At 33.0% G+C, this 22,191-nt stretch overlaps 1 protein-coding gene and 1 long non-coding RNA gene across 2 annotated transcripts in view; one reads left to right on the top strand and one right to left on the bottom strand.

Annotated features, from left to right (window-relative positions):
• Positions 1–1,224: 1,224 nt before the first annotated feature.
• The window catches only part of LOC143073488 (uncharacterized), a 30,947-nt gene continuing 9,980 nt past the window's right edge, over positions 1,225–22,191 (bottom strand). Inside the window, exon 4 of the long non-coding RNA XR_012977514.1 lies at positions 1,225–1,451. This is a non-coding gene — a long non-coding RNA (uncharacterized LOC143073488). The remainder of the gene's footprint in view (positions 1,452–22,191) is intronic.
• Positions 6,080–22,157, top strand: LOC143070942 (uncharacterized; the record flags this gene model as incomplete). Its single annotated transcript, XM_076245043.1, has 4 exons — positions 6,080–6,102; positions 10,065–10,170; positions 21,634–21,687; positions 21,739–22,157. Coding segments are annotated over exons 2-4 (579 nt in total), but the record flags the coding sequence as incomplete, so codon positions are not given.

Genomic DNA, 22,191 nt, shown 5'->3' on the forward strand with positions numbered 1-22,191 from the left:
TTTCAGTAACAGTCCTTGCGTATTGCGATCCCCGGATTTTTACGAGAATTTTTTTAGAGAATTTTCTTTAGAAAAAAAGTATATGTACATAAGTTTGATAATGAAAACTATCAATTTTGTTATAAAAAAATATATGCATCATTTTTTTAATCTGAGGCTTCATATGACTTTAAGAAGAAACTAACAAATATATGCCAGGGCCTCACAACAACAAATATATGATTCCAACATATTGTTTTCAGCAGTCTATAACTTCTTTGCAAACTTAAAATAGATTTGATCCCCTCGGGTTCTTTTTAACCAACTTAATTATTTTCAAAGGATTTATGACATTTAAATATCGATGTTTGAAAATTGTTAGCTTATTTTTTTCCATAAAGAGCTGAGAAAACCTCACCGATATATTTTTCTGTTACTTAAAATGCCAATTTTCATGTATAAGAGGATGCGGTATGAGTTCCAATGAAATAACTCTCCATCTAAAATCTAAAGTCCCAATAAGTAAAAGTAAACCAGCCTTAAAGGGCCCCGAAAAGTTTTAGTGTTAAACCATTCAAACAGGAATACCAACGGTCTAATCTATTTTAAAAAAGGAAACGAGAAACGAGTAAAACGTATGAACTACAACAAACGACAACCACTGAAAATCAGGTTCCTGATTTAGGGCAGGTGCAAACAAATGCAGGAGGTTTAATAGTTTTAATAGTTACCAACCTGATACAACAGTGTTACATCGCAACATAAAAAGACACACTTTAAAATATCAATTTAATTACTATACTGGTGGAGCTGTGATTTAGAAAATATCTCTACAGTTACTTTCATAGAGCGATAGTATTAAACCGTTTGACATTTAGCTTTTTCAATGCCTTATCACTTGATAAAACTTATTCAGTATTGTTGGTTTGGTTAGTATTGCTCATTCCTTATTTTTCCGTGTTGTGATTTGTAAACTGTATTTATATTGGTAATGGCTCGTTTCATGCCATGAAATGGTCAGTATGTAGGCAAATACTAAGTTTAATTATACCTATGGTATCTTCCGTCAACCTTTTAAGACAAACTTTTAGACTACATTTTCGATTGAAAGGACTCAAAACTAGATACAAATATTTTGTTGTAGAATAGAACTATTCTTTTTTTCCCTCGGCTAACTTCATACAACAACATCCCAAGAAAACGTAACAAAAAATGTTCACAATGAGGTCATTTTGTATTGGGTCCTGAGAGAGAACTACGATTTTCGGTAGGTAAGCTTACAATCCTAGTCAATTAAGATTGGAGTCGAGCACAATTGCCACTTGCGGGACTTGCACTCAAACCCTCATTGTTGGCAATAGTTCAACTTCTTATAACACTATGTCCGAGAGGCTTCACCGACATAAAGACTCTTTTGACTGAATTATTCGAAGTTGTGATATGATTATTCTGACTGCATCTATCTCAATGACCTTGAAATTAAAAGAGAAACAAATATATAATTAGTTTTATTTTTATATACAGTAACTGTTAAATTAACTTCATAGCTTAAGCTTGAATTACGTATACAATTGACAATAACGGTCAGATGACAACTTAATTGTTAAAATAAATGGTTAAATTTGACCATCGTAACTCCACATTTATAATGTGTTACATTCCTATGGGTTTTATTTATCATTTGTGAGTTGTATAGTGACTTCTAGGTACAGTGGAGATCACTTCTAACCTCTGATTAGAACTGTCAGAATATTCTGTCATAGAACTGTTCTAACCTGTCCTAGAACAGTTCTACCTAGAACAGTTCTTTTCTAGAACTGTTCTAAGTAGAACTGTCAGAATCAGTTCTAGGTAGAACTGACTAAATCAGTTCTAGGTAGAACTGTCAGGATCAGTTCTAGGTAGAACTATCAGAATCAGTTCTAGGGTAGAACTGTCCAAATCACTTCTAACCGTAGAACTGTCAGCAGAACTGACTAAATCAGTCAGGACTGTAGAACAGTTCTAAATGACGTTACTGCAGTAAGGGCAATATAGAATTTAGAAGAAATAAATCACTTCCAATTACTTTGCTATATAATAGCAGATTTTCTATATTTTTTACTGATCAAACGTTACATGTACAAATATCGAAGTGAATAGAAGGTTATCCAACTCATCGGAGAAATATTTTTATAAGATTGCATACGGAAACATCATTGTTTACGTTTCTTCGGTCCCCGTTTTTAACAGTCTCTTCCTAAATATAACTCTGGTCCGAGACCACAATTATTTCGTAGTGCATTTCTTTTAGAACATAAATAAAAAAATAAAAAAAATCTCACCTGCGCTTTCTCAAAGAAACTTTTACAGTGTGTTGTACTACTTTTGGGACAAATTATATCAAAATTATAGAAAACTTCATCGTCTCTAACTCAAAATATGGATAATTTTATGTTTAGGGCGTCTTTGACAGTTTCCGAAGTGCTAATTTTAAACCTTTTTCAGCTGGACCAAATCACTACTTTTCTTTAAAATTCTGGACCCAAATAATTTCAGCCCCCTACTTGCAATTTGAGGCATTAAACATAGAGAAATAAATTTGGAAGGGGTATAAAAATTAATGGCACGTAACCCACTGTCAACACTAGGGACTATATTTGTATACAACGAAAATCAAGGGACGACAATGGTGGTCTCGGACCCTCTGCATTGCATTTAATTCATGGAATTTTAATTGTAATTTACCTTGTTTGCCTTGGATTTACATTCATTTAAGATTCTGTTTTGACAAATGTTCAAACGAAAATTGTACAGTGAATGAATTATCGGATATTAATGAAAAAAGTGTTGTATAACGTAAAAAAACTATGTATACATTTGCACCATCTCGTCAATTTAGCCAGACTTATCCATAACGATTATAAATGATATCTGGGAGTCTGGAACTCAGAAAAATATACTCGATCTGAACATGAATGAATCATTTGCCTCTGGACGTTCGGCTACAAACAAAATCATGCATTTTTCTTTGCTTTCTTCAAATTATATTAACAGTTACTGTATACTATTCCAAGAAGAGAACTTCCCATACATGTACTTTTTATTTTATTTTTAAAATAAAGTATATGAATCAGTCATGTGAGTGTTGGATGACGCCGTTAAATATTTTTGTTCAACAAAAACCATCACAAACTACTGACTTAAAAAGTCACTTTAGTGACGGTTCATTATTATGGATACAGAGAGGAAATAACGGCGCGCTTAATTCTTAGATATGGTATAAATACACCTTGTCGCTATTTGTCTGCCATTACTGGATATCACACAGGTTTCCGTAAAATGTTGACGTCATAAAACAAAATATCTGACGCCATAATGGAAAAGTGATTGTTGTATGCTTCAAAAGTTCAAGAGGCCGGGTCAGCCAGGATAAGCGAAAAGGTGTATTGTGTTTCAAAGTTGGCGTCATTTTTATCATACGATCCGTCCTCAAATAGAAATATTATTGGTTTACAATGAGGCCATATATATTTACATGATAAAGTGTAAATAAGTTCAGTTTTGGTTGATGCGGTCAAATAATTTTGTTAAAACAACTCTGTAACTCAGTCTGATATATCGAAACTACTGAAATTTGTTTACAATTCAATATTTTGAATAAAAAGAGGACTTGCTGATACTCTAAATTGATGTGGAAATATTTTTTGTAGCCAATGTGTTCCAATATTCATTGATATTGCTGTCATTTGAATTATACAACCCATCGTAATATGTATTACTATAAGTGATTTAGTATGCGGCTATATATATATTAAGATTTACATAACAAAGTGTAAATATGGTCAGTTTTGGTTGATGCTGTCACATATGGTCAGTTTTGGTTGATGCTGTCAAATATGGTCAGTTTTGGTTGATGCGGACAAATAATTTTGTTTTATTCATGAGTCAGTCTGAGATATCAAAACTACTGAAATTAGTTTACGATTCAAAATTTTGATAAAAAAAGAGGACATGCTGGCACTATAAACTGATGTGAGCATAATTTTGTTTTCCAATATTGCTTTCATTTATATTAAACAATCCATCCTGATATAAAAATATAAGTGATTTACTTTGCGGCTATTAAGATTGACATCATGTACATAATAAAGTGCAAATATGGTCAGTTTTGGTTGATGCGGACAAATTATTGTGTTATACCAGTCAGTCTGAGGTATGAAAACTACCTATATTTGTTTATGATGCAATATTTTGAATAAAAAGAGGACATGCTGGCATTCTAAATTGATGCAAATGAAATTAGGTAGCATTGTGTTCCAATATTTCTATCATTTGTATTTTCATGATTTTAAAATCCATCCTTACATAAAAATATTAAAGATTTGCTATGCGACTATAAGAGTGACATAAAAAAAGAGCAAATATGGTCAGTTTTGGTTTATGCGGTAAAATATGGTCAGTTTTGGTTGATGCTGTAAAATATGGTCAGTTTTGATTGATGCAGACAAATAATTTTGTTACATGAGTCAGTCTGAGGTATGAAAACTACTGATATTTGTTTCTGATGCGATATTTTGAAAAAAATAGGAAATGCTGGCACTCTCAATTGATGCGAGAGAAAAAATTGTGGTCATTGATTTCCAATATTGTAGTTATTTATATACTACAGTCCCTCTTGACCAAACATTATAACTGAATTACTGTGCAGCTATTTAGATTTAAATAAAAAAGCTTACACGACTCAGTCTGAAGTATGAAAACTACTGATATTTGTTTATGATTCAATATTTTGAATTTGTTTTCCAATATTGCTGTTACTTGTATAGTACGGTCCCTCTTGACCTAAAATCAAAACTGAAGTACTGTGCAGCTATATAGATTTGCAGAAAGATTGAGCAAATAATGTCAGTTTAGATTGCTGTGGTCAAAAGATTTTTGTTAACCAGGTCCGTCCGAGGTATGAAAACCACTCGTAAACAGATATTACATTTGGTTAATGAGGTCAGATAATATTGACTCCCGGAATAACAAATGTAAAACAATTCAAATAATAACACCCCCTCAACCACCACCACCACCACCATAATACTAACGGCCTAATTTATGTACAAAAAATGAAAGAAAAACAAATAATTTATGTAACACATCATCAAAAGAAAATCACTGAATTACGGGCTCCTGACTTGGAACAGGCACATACATGCAGAATGGTAAGAATATGGCGGGGTTAAACATGTTCTCTTGCCGATTATAAATCTGAAATAAAACCGGCAAAAATAGTAAAACTTTAAATATTAATCGCTATTTTGCCGAAGCCTTTATATTTAGACAAAGATTTCTTAAAACTTATAAATCAATTCTAGCCGTAGAATTTATAAATCAATTTTAGCCGTAGAATTTATAAATCAATTCTGGCCGTAGAATTTATAAATCAATTCTAGCCGTAGAATTTGAAATCAATTCTAACCGTAGAACTGTTCTAGCTAGAACTGTCTAAAACTGTTCTAGGGTAGAACTGTCAGGATCAGTTCTAGGTTAGAACTGTTCTAAGCTAGAACTGACTAAAAGGTGTCAGGCTGACAGTTCTACGTACTGTCCTAGAACAGTTCTCCTGACAGATTCTGACAGATTTAATGAGAGGTTAGAAGTGATCTCCACTGCATGTTCAATTGTCTGTACTAAGTAAGGAAAATGACAGTGGTTTTCCCGTTCCATTAGCTGTTATTGTCTAACGACTGATATTGTCAGTTTGTATGTGGTTTACTCAGTTTGGAAATTATCATGGTGTGTTTTTGCACCTAGTCCCTGGTCTTTGGTTGATATTCATCTTATTCGTAACTGTCAAAATATTAACCTAATTTTTAAATAAGTAAGTTAGCATAGGTATAAACCATACTTTTTTTTTTTTGCTTTTAAAATTATGCAAACCAATTGCACCTTTGTTTTCTCTTCGATCACATAAACATTTAAAGCTGTACATTTACGCATCAATTTTGGAATAAACAAAGTCACAATCCGTCATTTTTATATTCTATCCCTACTATTCATCACATTAATAGTTTAATTAATGTTTAAAAATAAGTATAAAAGGGTTAAAGTTTTTATATTTTTCACCAGTCAGACCATTCCTCCAAAGACAAGGTAAGCTTCTTCTGTAACTTGGTTAGCTTATTGCTTTCGTTTCATTTTATTTTTGTAAATCGTTAAAAATGTTAAAAACATCTTAATTGGTAACAACTTAAAGGAGAAATAATCATTCTATAACGGTTTAAGGGATCCAAGTTTATTGATTTTACTATGCGGTGCAAAATATTGATTTGTGTAAAATTTGGTAAAAAGTAGTTTTATTTCTAAAAATGACATAATATTATGATCAGGTGTTAAATAACTTCTTCTCCAATCACTGAAATCCTGTGCTGATCATTGGTTGTTGTGAACAATGATTTTGGTCGTGTTATTGTCATTAAATAAACAGACTGCTTACTTTTTCTTCTTTTGTATTGTTTCACATTCTGTTATTCAAGTTACCTTTTATACTTATATGCGGCCAAGCTTAGCGAAAGGTAGTGCGACGTAATCAGTCAAACAAACTTTATTAGATTAACTCGTAAAGGAACGATCGTTTTCATTGGCCAATTCAAACCTTCGCCCTCAAACCTGCGAAAATAGAACACGCGTACTATAAGTTGAATGGGCTGATCAGTATTCACGTAGCCGGTCAAGGTTGTTATAACCTCCATCGTAGTATTCACGTACATTATTGTGTTCTTGATTATCCCATAGCAATTCTAACTTTTCAATGATACATGTATGTGCATGTAAAATTCATTGAATTTATAATTTTGTGCACTAGTAAAATTTTAAACTTTAAAATCTTAAGGTTTCACATCTAAATATTTAATTCAACTGTCTCCTCTCAGTTGTTTCTTGATTAAGAGATCTACCATTTTATTTTGATGGGAGAGTGAACTTTGATGAAACAGACAATTCTTTGTTCTAAGTTGTATTCTCTGTCCTGTCTTTTTATTTTTAGTCTATTTGGTCCTGCCATTTAAGCTTTTATTAGTTTGTCCAGTTTTTTTTTTTTTTTGTTTGTTTTTTTTTTTTTTTTTTTTACATAAATCGTAATTCGGCCTTTTTGCCAAGTTGCTCATCCTGCATTTTTATATCTTTCGCAAGTTTTAGGTATTCGACTAAGAATAATGTGATTTTTTTTTTGTAATTCAGTTTACTTAATTTTGAGAAAAAAATCCCGAAATTCTGAGTAAATTCAGAACATGTAACCAACCATACTTTGTTAAGAGAAAAATATACTTTATAAACTCCAGCGATATACTTAATGAATTTCATTCTTACCTGTTTTGCTATTATCGGTTGAAATTCGAACGTAGATTGTATATTTGTAAATATCTAAATAGTTACAGAGAAAAACGACCAGTTTTTAAAAGCGTGTTTATTCTTTAAATGTATTGATAAAGTGGTTGACCCCTTCTAGTACATGCATTCAGTCATACTTATTAATAATTTCTTAATATTTCGTTTATCAGTCTATCTTACATGTATGATTTTGTATTTCATTTTAAATACGCATGCATACTTCACTTCACTTTGGCGGATAGTTCAACAATGTTATGCATATCACTTTCTTACGGTATTAAATTAAAGGAGAGGTTTTTAGCCAATTTAAATCGAAAACAGTAAATTTATATTGTTCCTTATAAACTACGATAAGTTATTTTTTTTAGTTCCACACACACAAAAGAAAAAAATCTTCGCCGATGTAACATTTCAATCCTTTTTACACCAAAATGCCTTCAATGAATTCATTTGAATTTCGTGGTGATCATGATAGTACATTGCATACTACGTCTCGATTCACGTGCACAAATGATATGATTATTGTTTTTTTTTTGTTTCTATATTTCGGGGACAATTTGCTCCGTTCATGATACGTAAATTCTTAAACCAAACGCTTAGCTCCTGTGTAACTTTCTGTATCTTCGTTTTATAGCATGAAAACACTAAAAGAGGAATATGCAACCCATCATAACTTTTTGCAATTATTATAATGAATCAGCATTATAAAATCCTTATTAAGTTATAAGTAACTACGACATTGAAAGAAATTAAAAGTGGTTACTTAATCATGTATAAAAGCGGCACATGTATTTTATTTTATCCTTATATGTTTCATAATGCGGGACATTATGCATGTACACGATAATTATGTTGCTGCAGTATACTATTTCGACACAACAATTTGAAATACACAAAACATTTATTTAATTCTTTTGACCAAAGATTTGTAAACTATACATTGTCAAATCCTTGTTTTTACATTCGTAGTAACATAGTACATTCCATAGTCAGTCACCTGTGTCAATTCACGTGCAAACTACAAATATTGTTGTATTTGAATCTTTCGGCCAATGAAATGAGACGTTACAAGTTGTTTGTTTGTGATACGCCAGAATGTTATCAATGAACTATCAAACGCTAAAGTTGACTGCATTTCAGTGTACATTGTTCATTAACGTTAAAGATTCGTTCACTGTTGCAGGCCATTTGTTGTCCTATGATTTTACACATCTTTGTTCTCTTTTCTTAATAGATAAGTGTTTCTTTTGACATTACTGTTGTATAATGTGAAACGATTTGCAAAATGTTCAAATTGCAAAAGTTTTAGTTCCAACTTTTAAATTAAAATGTCCGTCTCATTTATTTGTATACATTTTGGGGTTACTTTGCAATATATGCATCATGGTATCTGGGAATCTTACGAAGTAATTTCCGTTAATTTTATTCTGTATATGATACAAAATCTGTCCCTTTAAACAATTCAGGATAAGCGTGATGTGTTATATATACCAACTCTTTTTTTTTCTTTCCCATAAGTGGAAGTATTTTATAAATATGTCATATCGTGTCCTAGCGTTTAAACGTATTCTCTGGCTTTCAAGTGTCAAGGTCGGAGCTTCTGTTTTTTACCCTAAATCCAGTCAATTGCTTCGACGCATGAAAGTAGTTCCGTGTTATTTTCATTTCAAGCCCGTAGTCTGCTTAGGACTCAAGAAAACGAGGCTTTTAATTCCCTCAGGCAGAGTTAACCTTTGATTAATTGGGCTACTGTTTTGAGACCCCTTTTGATCAAATATGTCCTTAAGATTCTACGTATTGATATATCCCTGGCTAAAGCATCCATCATGAACGTATATCTAGAAGAAAACAATATTTATTCTTGCGTCATTAGTATTGCTATTCAAACGTTTTTTTATATCTTGAACGGGATGGTTTAATTTTTTTTCTGCAATGACTTTAGATGTTTGACACAGCTTTTTTTATCACTGTTTCTACTATTAGCTAAGTTTATTAAAACTCATTTGGTATTGGAGAAAAGCATCAATGTTATCAAAGCATATCTTTCCCGATACAGTCGATGCAAATCTTTAATATTCCATTTAGATATCTAGTATATGTCAATAGTGTTGAATGACTTTCTCCCTTAATTTTCAAAGAAATTTAACTTTTTGTCACGTCACTCTCTATACCATTTATATAGGAATAAGAAACACACCCCAACCGCGTTTTGTAAGATTCTGAAGGTAGTTGAACTCTCGAGATTTGAGAGCACATAAAAGTGTGTATTAAATTATGCATATATGACCAAGTGGCTTTTTATGCTATTGTAAACACAAAATCTTATTCGTAAAATACATAGATTAAGAAGTGCAAATTGGCAATATATTAGTAATATTTTGTGACAGTATCTACAAATATTTCGGTGCACACCGGTTCAGAAGTAGTTTCTACAAAATGCTGTATGCAATCATTTTCATGAGCAGTATCTACAAAATACTGTGCATGTGCAAACCGGATCATGGGCAGTATCTATAAAATACTGTATGCACACTAGTTCAAGGACAGTAGCAAATAAAAAGAGAAGATGAACAGCCAAATTGATTGACATCGCCGTAAAAAGATATCATGTGCTTAAAAAAAAAATCGTGAGTTTAAAGAATAGAATAAAATAAAATAAAAACATTTTGTTGCTTTTAACACTTTTCAATCTTCCATATGCAGTTATATTTTTTTGGTTTTTGCAGATGAAGTTATCCATTTGCGTCCTTATTGCCATTTTCGGCTGTGCCTATGGACATGGAAAGGGTGGTGGTGGTGGTGGTGCCATCATTGTAGGAGGTGGAAGTGGCGGTGGAGGTTATGGTGGATATGGTGATGGAGGTTATGGTGGATACGGCAGTGGAGGTGGCGGTGGCGGTGGATATGGAGGTTATGGAGGTTATGGTGGCTACGGAGGTGGAAATGGTGGTGGTGTCATCCTTGTAGGAGGCGGAAGTGGCGGTGGAGGTGGATATGGAGGTTATGGTGGTTATGGAGGTGGAAAAGGATACGGTGGAGGAAGCGGATATGGTGTAGTCGTCAGTGGAGGATATGGTGGATACGGTGGTGGAAACGGCGGAGGATATGGTGGATACGGTGGATATGGTGGTGGAAACGGCGGAGGATATGGTGGATACGGTGGATATGGTGGTGGAAACGGCGGAGGATATGGTGGATACGGTGGAGGAAACGGCGGAGGATATGTAAGCTATGGCGGAGGATACGGCGGTGGAAAAGGATACGGTGGATATGGTGGTGGTAACGGTGGATATGGTGTTCAACTCGTCAGTTTAGGTAACCTCGGAGGAGGAGGTGGATATGGTGGATACGGTGGTGGAAACGGAGGAGGATACGGAGGATACGGTGGTGGAAACGGAGGGTATGTAAGCTATGGTGGTTATGGTGGTGGAAATGGAGGAGGATACGGAGGATACGGTGGATACGGAGGAGGAAATGGTGGAGGATACGGATATGGAGGTTACGGCAAAAAATGTAAGATTAATATATGATTCGACAAGGCAAACCAAGATAATTCTTCTTGTCTGTTACCAATAGTATATGATCTGTTTGTGTGAAAATATCCAACAAAAACACAACAGAAGTAATACACCTAAAATTAAAAAAAGAAAGAGTTCATGAAATATTCCAAACTAGAACATCTTTGTTGATTAATGCAATAATTTGTTATTGGTCTGTTATAGTTATAGATGGTAAAATTTTAGAAATATAGATTCCTACATTGCAACAAGTGTATTACGATATTTCTCCACTCGAGACAGTTACATTTTATTATTTAAAGCGCAAGGCTTGCCGAACTTTTTAAATAATTAAAATTTAACTGTTGAGAGTGGAGAAATATCGTAATACACGAGTTACAGTGGTGAAATCTGATTCTCTAATGGTTTTTATCCTTCCTTTTCAAAGATTTGAGGACAGTTGTGTACTTTTGATGGAACGTCATCAGGCACAGGCGCCTTTTTTCATGACGTCACAATAAGAAAATTTAGAAGAAAACAAGAAAATTGCACGTCATAATTAAATTTCAACCAATCATTTGCCGAGAACAGATTTTTCACTAGTGAGGAGAAACATTTTTCTCACACCGGTCAGGAAATGTGAAAATAGCACAAGAATTAGAGAATAAGTTTTTAAACAAGACTTCTATATTGTTAACAACTCTAATAACAGCATTATAAAAAAACCTGCTGTTTTAGATCTGCTGTCGACATTTTAAGATCTAATAGGAAAATACCTCTTATAAGTATCCTGTATTTCAATTGGTTCATAACAAGTATATGCCTCATGCCTTTAACTTGTAATATTTGTTTCGTTCATATTCTCTCTTAACCTTGATATATCAAAAAAGTTTATTCTTTTATTGTCTGAAGTGGTATTTCCCAAAACTAACGGCAACAGTAGTGTACCGCTATTCGAAATTCATAAATTGATTGAGAAAAAAACAAATCCGGGTTACAAACTAAAACTGAAGGAAACGCATCAAACATAAAAGAACTACGACACAACAGAAAAACAACATTAAAATGAAACACACACAGAAACAAACTATAACATACCAATGGCCATTTTCCTTACTTGGTGCAGGATATTTTTTGCACTACAAGAAGACGCTTGGTGCTTTGTAACAAAATAAAACTACATTGCAAATAATGCGTTTTACAGTCTCTTTTAATATTCGATTTAATTCAGCTCATGATCGGGAAAAACTTAATTATTGAGAAGAAATTTCGTTCCTTTTGGCTCATCGAATATTTCACTTCCCTCGACTGGTATTGATCAACAACTCACCACCATATACATAAACATTGATTGTTTAGTATTATCACAAGAATATTTGGTCATTATACTGTTTATTTGTAGATTGCCTCAAAATACTACTACTACTACTACTACTACTACTACTACTACTACTACTTATAATAATAATAATAATAATAATAATAATAATAATAATAATAATAATAATAATAATCTTTTTATTATTCTTTTCCAGCCTACTAAAGTCAGAACCGTTATAAAAGACATTGATACCATTTGTATATAGTTCCAAATAAATATTTTTTTTTGCATTGAAATCATGTGTTTTACTTACAAGAAATCTAAATTAATAAAAGAGGTTATCAGAAACAATATAAGAAAAAAAAATATAAGTTGTAACATGAAACAAGAAATGTGACGACAAATACATCGATCATACATGAATCTAAAAACGGATACACAAGAAGTCTGACATTCTATGTTTGCAATGCATACATAAGAAAATGGAATTCTTCAAATAACAAAACTACAAAAATCTTTTTACCCTTAGAACCCATGTCTTTTGAAATAATTCCGATGGAATAGTCATAGATACATATATTTTCTTATTAGATGTTATATAGGATTAAATACATTTTTTCTAGGGGTTATTGATGTGTAAACCGGGGCGATTAACTCACAACCTGAATAAAAGTCAGAAGGACTTTTATGTTAAGTTTGTGAGTAAGAGACCCGGTTACACATCAATAACCTCTAGAAAAAATGTGTTTAATCCTTATAATTCTTCAGTCAAACATGCGCCATTATTAATTTATATTATTTGTTTGACGGCTACTATATTTACCATCAAAAGCGCAATGGCATGTCGTAACTAAGGAGTACGCCGCCATCTTGACTTTCTAAAAAACATAAATGTCCGATAAATGCATCAGAATCTAAAATGAAATAGCACCTACCTCAAAAATTTCATTTTGATTAAACATTATCCGAATTTGAAGCGTACACGTAACGAAATAATCTTTCCTTTGAAAATTTTCATTCGTGTGACGTCGTGTTTTGCCATGACGTAAATTCGCCAAATCCTTCATGAAATTTCGCGTAATTTTATTAAAATTTTATTTTATACATTTTCGAAACTTAAGGGCATTTATTTATTTTTTTTATTTTTTTGTTATATATGCATTCGAATGGAAACAACTGTTATGCAAATTGTTTTATAATCTCAATTTGCTGAAAGTCCCAGTATCCTTGCAAGAATGTGTATCGCGCATGAATTGATTACGAAAGTAGTTTCGGAAACATGGTTTATCGAAGTGTAAACCAAGAGAAAAATTCTAATTGACCAATCCAATTCAAGTATTTATAGATATGCAAATGATATAAGAATTATTGGCCTTTGCATTATCATTGTTTCGCCGTTATCCAATGTATTGGGGAACGTTTAGCGCCAGCAAAAATGTTTAACCATTATATATGTGCATACTTAAGATCAAGAGTCAGTAATTTAATCATTGTCATTTATTGTTGTAAATAATTTGTTTCTCCTTTATCGTCTTGTTCATAAATCGGGCCGAAATTTGTTATTCTAGACCTTATATATAAAAAAGAAGATGTGGTATGATTGCCAATGAGACAACTATCCACAAAAGACCAAAATGACACAGACATTAACAAATATAGGTCACCGTACGGCCTTCAACAATGAGCAAAGCCCATACCGCATAGTCAGCTATAAAAGGCCCTGATAAGACAATGTAAAACAATTCAAACGAGAAAACTAAAGGCCTTATTTATGTAAAAAAATTGAACGAAAATCAAATATGAAACATATAAACAAACGACAACCACTGAATTACAGGCGCGCCTTTTATAGCTTACTGTAGAGTAATGGTTTGCTCATTGCTGAAGGTCATACGGCGATCTAAATCAAATTAGTTGATACAATATTTGTTTTTTGTTGGATAATTGTCTCATTGGCAATAATACTGATCTTCTATTTCTATATGCACTAGATCACACCCACGAAATCGCGGGTATTTAGAGGTTGGTTGAAAGTATGAAAACGGTTGTAGGGTGAATTTTGTAATCCTGTAATGTTATGTTGCATTTTAATGTTATATTTAACATTGTCATTAAAGCGGGAAGTTTGGCATGCCACAAAACCAGGTTCAACCCACCAGTTTTGTCTTTAAAAAATGCACTGTACTAAGTCAGGAAATTGGCCATTGCTATATTTTAGTTTGTTTCTGTGTGTGTTACATTTTAATGTTGTGTTTCTGTTGTGTCGTTGTTCTCCTCTTATATTTAATGTGTTTACCTCAGTTTTAGTTTGTAACCCGGATTTGTTTTTTTCTGTCGATTTATGAGTTTCGAACAGTGGTATACTACTGTTGCCTTTATTTGTAAAAGATTTTATGAATGCAGAATTTCAGGAAAGGTATTAAAAGTCAAAGGTACTTGGTGGCAATGCAATTTATTTTAGCCTCCCCCTTTTTTTCCAAATCCGTTGATTGTTTTTTTAATTTTCTACTAATTTCCCATCTATTGTGGACACACATATGTTATAATCTCTATATAACAGAAGAAGAAGAAGATATTTTTTCCCAATTATGGGCCCAAAATGATATAAACATGACAACATCATTATTTTCATTACAGTACAAACAATGAGATAAAAAAAGGACTTTTTAAGATCTTAAAGAATATGTAGATAAATGAATCTATAATATTTTTTTTTTAAATATCTACTTCATTTTAATGCAGGTGTAGTTGATATTGATAACACACAGACACAAGCAGCCCCAAAAGAGAGTACAATAATAATAGATATCCATAAAAATTATATGTATACTGTGGGTTCATTTATTTTCGTTGGAACCAATTTTTGTGGATTGAACAAAACTTACACGTTCGTGGACATTTAATTTCGTGGTTCTGTCAGAGTCTGCAAGCAAGCCTATGGAAAATTTGTAATTCGTTGGACATTTAAATTCGTGGTTCACCTGTACCACGGAAATCCACGAAAAGTGGTATCCAACGAAAAATAATGAATACACAGTAGTACACAATAAGGCGGATCAAATAAACATATAATATATAATAAGTAGCCAAAAAGAAAGTAAAAGTAAAGCTTGTAATATATGACCGCCGTTGATGGTAAACTTGGAATGATATTAAATAACAGATGCAATGTACACTTTATCTATAGTATATGTGTAGGACTCGGAGGTGCGATGGGGACGCTGAAGTGCGATGGTCACGCTGAAGTGCGATGGTGCACGCCGAAGTACGATGGTCCTTTCGCTGAAGTGCGATGGTTTTGTGTATGACGTTTGAATAATATGACGTTTTCAAAATACAACATGGATTCGCAGGCAGGATAATAGGGTTTTGTAGATGAAGGTTTCATGCTAACAAAGAAAAGTAAAGAAATAAGAAAGAAACAAACAATTCAAGTCCCGAACAGTTTTAAGCATTACATGTTGAGGTTAAAAAAATATGTTAAAACATTTTAGGCAGCAAAGCGGCTGAAAGATGAACTTGGTCACCAAATGGGCTAACCATTATTCTGAATTATGCCGCAGACTTTTTGTACGATAGATACAGTATACTAATCTAAATATTAATCTTAATTTATCTTACGGTAAGCGTCACATGATTTTATGTGGGCAATTTAAAAATAAAAAAAAAATATGATAGTATTAGCAATGTTTCAATGATTTTGCTATATCAAGTTCATATAATGTTGTTTTGTTCCCGAGATTTTTTTGTTTTGTTTTGAAAGAACACCGTCGTTCTTGGTTTTTTTATGGTTTCAGTCTAAAACATGTCAGACAGAAATTAACCTGACTAAACCCTACGTGTACTTCCCAATTTATCATCCTCATCTTTGTTTTTCGTGAAATAATTGACAAGCTTCGCTATTAGTAAAGCATGAATTTACTTGTCGGTATTTTTACTTCGTGGATACTGTTCCGACATTCAAGGTACAACATGTATATATAAATTGAAGAAGAATGTGAGCAATTACTAAGTTTTATCATAATATTTAAGTAAATGAGATGGACACTTCTTAGTACTATTATAAAGACCTACACGCTGAATCTTTTTTTTTATTTCGCCTTTGAACACCTTATTCCATACTCTTGCGTGCTAAAAGAATAATTGGAGACTTGGAAAATTAGATTAAAACAAAAATTAAAGTCTTTTGTTTGATCTGAACAGAAGTTATAACATCTTCAAAATAAGAGGCTAGCAGCCAAATATTAATGGTGTTATTTTATTACAACAGCCCATGTGCATTTTGCTTTTACTCAAAGTCTTAAGTTGGCCATCGCACTACAGCGTATCCACCATCGCACTTCAGCGTAAATACCAACAAGTTAACGTCACAATGTTACCATCGGACTTCAGCGTGTTAACCATCGCACTTCAGTGTAGACCATCGCACTTCAGCGTGACCATTGCGGTTCGGAGTACCATCGCGGTTCCGAGTCCTACATATGTATGTTCATAGTATACAGATAAAGCGAAAAAAAAAACCATGCCCTATCCCCCAAGCACCCATGAAAGAGGTTAGTAATGCCCTTGAACGTCAGGGAATGTGAATATGGTTGTTTTTTTTCTATCTCCATTTTCGTATTTGATTACGTTGTAACAAAGGAAAAATGACGACCTATCGCAGTACACAATCAGTCTAGTTATGTGCCTTAATCTGCAAATTTCTACACAGATCTGCAATTTTATTGGTTATACTATTTATTTTTATGAAGAAAACTTGCTGATTCGTCGCATTTTTCAAAATATTTAAACAAATACCAAAATTTGAGTTTTAGAATCAATTTTTCAACTAAGCCATTTAAGGGTAGATAACTGTTTTAATAAAAAAAAAAAGATATACTGGACCGGTAGGGAAAGTCATAATTTGTATAAGTAAACCAGTATAGGTCAAAGTACGGTCTTCAACACGGTGCCTTCGATCGAGCAAAGCGAGGTAGAACATAATAAAACGCATATTCTTGTCGACATGAAGTTAGAAAAAGACATCTGAGAAGTATTTTGATTCGAATATTAAGAAATGAAGCGATGATGCGGACCTTTGGTTTTAGGAAGCCTAAAACAGTCTGGAAAACAACTAACATATAATTCCAACATATTGTTTCCACCAGTCATTAACGTTTTTCATTGCAAACTTAAAATAGATTTAAAACCCTCGGGGAAAGAATGCATCTTTCATAAGTGTTTATGACATTTAAATATCGATGTTGGAAATTGTTTAGCTCTTCCTTTTTCCACATAAAGAGCTAGTCTGATTGGTCTGTTGAGCTAGGTGTCACTTATTGTCATTAGTATGTTACAACGCGTTTTAATGTATTTTTGTATCACAATTACATAGTTTCTTAGCCAGCAACTTTTTGTTGCTGGAACAGCGAAAAGCTCTTTATAGGTGTTCATGTTACTTAAAATGTCAATTTGTAGTAATAAGAGGATGCCGCACGAATTCCAATGAGCCTAATCTCCATCCAAGTATCAATTTGTAAAAGTAAACCAGTTTAGGTAAAAGTACGGCTTTAATACAGATCATTGGCTTACACGTGCACCGTACAGCAAAATATAAAGGGCACCACAAATCACTAGTGTAAACCATTCAAACAGGAAAACAAACCAACTGTCTAGTCTATACAATAAACGAGAAACACTCATGAACCACATCATTAAAACAACAACTGAACATTAGGTTCCTCACTTAGGCCAGGTTCAAACAAATGCAGTGGGTTTAGTCGATCCTTCACCCTTACCTTAAACATTTTTGTGTAATCACAACATAGGAAGACACCCTAAAAATATCAATTGAAATGGCTTAACTCAATCAAAAGACATACTAAAATCCGACATCAGACTTTCTGTATTGGTGAAGCTGTTAATAAAAAAATATATTTATAAATTCCTTTCATAGAACTATAAAAGTATAAAAACATTTGACTTTAAATGCGGACGCATGATGTCTTATCCCTTGATTTAACTTATTCAGTATTCTTTGTTGGGTCACTGTTGCCTCGTCTTTATTTTCCGTGTTGCGTTTTGTTAATTGTATACTAGTCAACAAAAGAAATGATACACGACTTTGAAATAAAATTTATCAAAAAGTATTAAATATAAAACAAAATGAGATACACAATTTTAAAAAGCTTTCATTTGCAATGTATGCCCATGTGTTAATGAAAATCAAAACTTGTCAGAAAGTATCTAAATTCCGTGTGAACGATTATAGGGTGCCAATTAGTTTTGCGGAAAGTTGAAGAAAAATTGACACGTAATTTTCTAAGTACTAAATAAAATTTCAAATTTGTTTAAAACTATTCAATATGCTTATCAAGTTGTATTTCATGTTGTAACTAATGGGTTAAAATATTGTTTTTTCAAATTTTGGGGAAAGAAAGGGTTTTTTTGAAATCTCAAAAAATGCAAAAAAAAAAACCACACAGTAAATTTGGAACCTTTCGGTTAGTTTCAAGATTGTGACCGCTTTTTGAATATCACTTTACACATACTGTCTATGGTAAATCAGTTGATAATGTATACATTTTAACGATTTCTCGTAGGGCCGAACTTTGCTTAACAAATAAACGAAGAAACTGTATGATTTTTAAAAACAATTTTGGGCAAACATTGTCTTTACCTTTAAATGAGAGGTTGGCATCATTAGTTCGAACTTCTGTTTTTCAAATTGTCGTTTTATATGAATTTTGTAAAAAAAAAGAGTTTTTTTCACGTTATGTCATTCCTGTGTCTGTTATAGTTTTCTGAGTGATTTGGGTTATATTAATCATTTGTAGACCGTCTATTGTCTTTTATGTGTACCATTGTTTGTACTGAGTAAGGAATATGACAGTGGTATTTCGTTTGTTTCATTAGCTATTATAGTCTCACGACTGATATTGTTAGTGTTTTAATGGAATTAACCAAGTTTTACATTTATCATGGAGTTTTTACACCTAGTTTCTTGAACTTTGGTAGATATTATTTCTCATTCGTAACCGTTAACATAACCTCAATTTCAAATAAGTAATTTAGCATTGATATCAACCGTATTTTTTTTTTATAATTATGCAAACTAAACTAATTTCACCTTTGTTTTCTCTTCGATCATTCACACTTTTAAAGCTATACAATTTAAACATCTATTTTAGAATAACAAAGTCACAATCCGTCATTTTTTATATCCTATCTTTACTATTCATCACCTTAATAGTTTAATTTATGTTTACGAATAAGTATAAAATGGTCAAAGTTTTTATATTTTTCACCAGTCAGACCATTCCTCCAAAGACAAGGTAAGTCATCTCAGTATTCTGGTTAACATTTTGTTTCGTTTCATTTTATTTATGTTAATCGTAGGGTAAAAGTATCATACTTTTTTTTTGGTAAGAACTCAAAGTCGAGAGAATTATTCCATAACGGTTTAAGGGATTGAAATTAGTGTTTTTGCAATGCAGTTCAAAATATTGATCAGTGTAAAATTTGGTTAAATACATACTTTTATTTCAAAAAATGACACATTATCAGGTTTTAAATCATGAACTGATCTTTGGTTGTTGTCCGCAATATTTGTTATCATGTTTTTTTCGTAGATAGAAATAAGCAGACACCTGTAATTCAGTGGTTGTCGTTTGTTTATGTGTTACATATTAGTTTTTTGTTAATTTTTTTTATATAAATAAGGCCGTTAGTTTTCTCTTTTGAATTGTTTTACATTGTCATATCGGGGCCTTTTATAGCTGACTATGCGGTATGGGCTTTGCTCATTGTTGAAGGTCATACGTTGACCTATAGCTGTTAATGTCTGTGTCATTTTGGTCTCTTGTGGACAGTTGTCTCATTGGCAATCATACCACATCTTCTTTTTTATATAGACAGTTTTCTTTTTCCTCTTTTGTATTGTTTCACATTCGGTTATTCAAGTTACCTTTTATATTGGACTATAGTGTATGAAATTTGTTTATTGTTGCAGACCATACGTTGTTCTATAATTTTCAAATCGTCGTTTTTTTTTCTCAATTGTAAGGTGTTTCTTTCAAATGTCATTACTGTTGTATGATTTGATAAATTTTTGCAAAAGGTTAAAAAGACATCCTATTATAGTTCATATTTTTGCCTTATAATGTCCTTCTCATTTTGTTTACTATTTTTTGGTTACGATGCAATATTTGCATCATGGTTGAAGTTTTTTCCCCATTTATTCTATTCTTAATTGGATAAAAAAATATTTTCTTTTTAAACAATTCAGGATAAGCATGATGTGTTACATATCAATCCTTTTTTTCCATATAAAGTGAAAGTATTCTATAAATATGTCATATCGTATCCTAACATAAAAACGTATTCTCTGGCTTTCAAGTGTCAAGGTCGGAGCTTCTTTTTATTTTTATCCTAAATCCATCATATTGCTTCGACGCACAAAAGTCGTTCAGTGTTATTTATATTTTCAAGCACGTGATCTGCTTAGGGCTGTTAGTTCCCAAAGGCTTCATCAGCTCAGTAGTCTGTACTTCTGTGTTGACATGCTTTGTTAGGTTTTAAATCCCTTGTTAATAGTTAAGATATTGTTAAGAAAACGAACTTTTAAATTGCCTCAGGCAAAATTTACCTTTGATTCGGTAATGGAGAAAAACATCAATTTTATCAAAGTGTATCTTTCCCGATGCAGTAGGTGCAATTCTTTAATCCTCCATTCAGATATTAAGTATATGTCAATAATATCGAATTTATTTCCCCCTTAATTTACAATGCAAGCAAACGTTTTGTCACGTCACTCTCTATTTGAAAAAATAAATAAAGTGGGAAGCGTGATATAAGATTAAGACTTCCTTCCAAACTTTTTGTAAGAATCTAGTTGAACTCTGGATTGAGATTTGAGAGTTACATAACAATGTGTATTATATTATGCAAATATGACCAAGTCACTTTTTATGTTATTGTAAACACAAAAAAACTCATTTGGAGGAATACATTAGTAAGATTTTGTGACAGTATCTACAAAATATTTCGGGTGCACATCGGTTTAGAAGTAGTTTCTACAAAATGCTGTGTGCATGCCAGTTTAAAAGTAGTTTCCACAAAATGTTAGTGCAATCATGTTCAGAAGCAGTATCTACAATATACTGTGCATGTGCAAACCGGTTTATGAGCAGTTTCTACAAAATACTCTATGCACACTGGTTCAAGGTCAGTAGAAAATAAGAAGAGAATATGAAAAGCCAAATTGATTGACACCGCCGTCGATGTATCATGTCCTTAAAAAAAATTGCGAGTTTAAAAAATAGAAAAAAAAATAAAATGAAAACATTTTGTTGCTTTTAACACTTTTCAATCTTCCATACGCAGTTAGTTTTCTATTTTTGCAGATGAAGTTATCCATTTGCGTTCTCATTGCCATTTTCGGCTGTGCCTATGGAAATGGAAAGGGTGGTGGTGGTGGTGGTGCCATCATTGTAAGAGGTGGAGGCTATGGTGGATACGGTGATGGAGGATATGGTGGATACGGCAGTGGAGGTGGCGGTGGAGGTGGATATGGTGGATACGGCAGTGGAGGTGGCGGTGGAGGTGGATATGGTGGTGGTCTCATCCTTGTAGGAGGCGGAAGAGGAAGTGGAGGTTATGGTGGTTATGGAGGTGGAAAAGGATACGGTGGAGGAAATGGAGGTTATGGTGGCTACGGAGGTGGAAATGGTGGTGGTGTCATCCTTGTAGGAAGCGGAAGTGGGAGTGGAGGTGGATATGGAGGTTATGGTGGTTATGGAGGTGGAAAAGGATACGGTGGAGGAAGCGGATATGGTGTAGTCGTCAGTGGAGGATATGGTGGATACGGTAGTGGAAACGGTGGAGGATACGGGGGATATGGTAACTACGGTGGTGGAAACGGTGGAGGATATGTAAGCTATGGCGGAGGATACGGCGGTGGAAAAGGATACGGTGGCGGATATGATGGAGGTTACGGTGGATATGGTGGAGGAAGCGGATACGGTGTACAACTCGTCAGTTTAGGTAACCTCGGTG

The sequence above is a fragment of the Mytilus galloprovincialis genome, chromosome 4 (assembly GCF_965363235.1).
Source record: "Mytilus galloprovincialis chromosome 4, xbMytGall1.hap1.1, whole genome shotgun sequence".
In the NCBI taxonomy this organism is placed as follows: domain Eukaryota; kingdom Metazoa; phylum Mollusca; class Bivalvia; order Mytilida; family Mytilidae; genus Mytilus; species Mytilus galloprovincialis.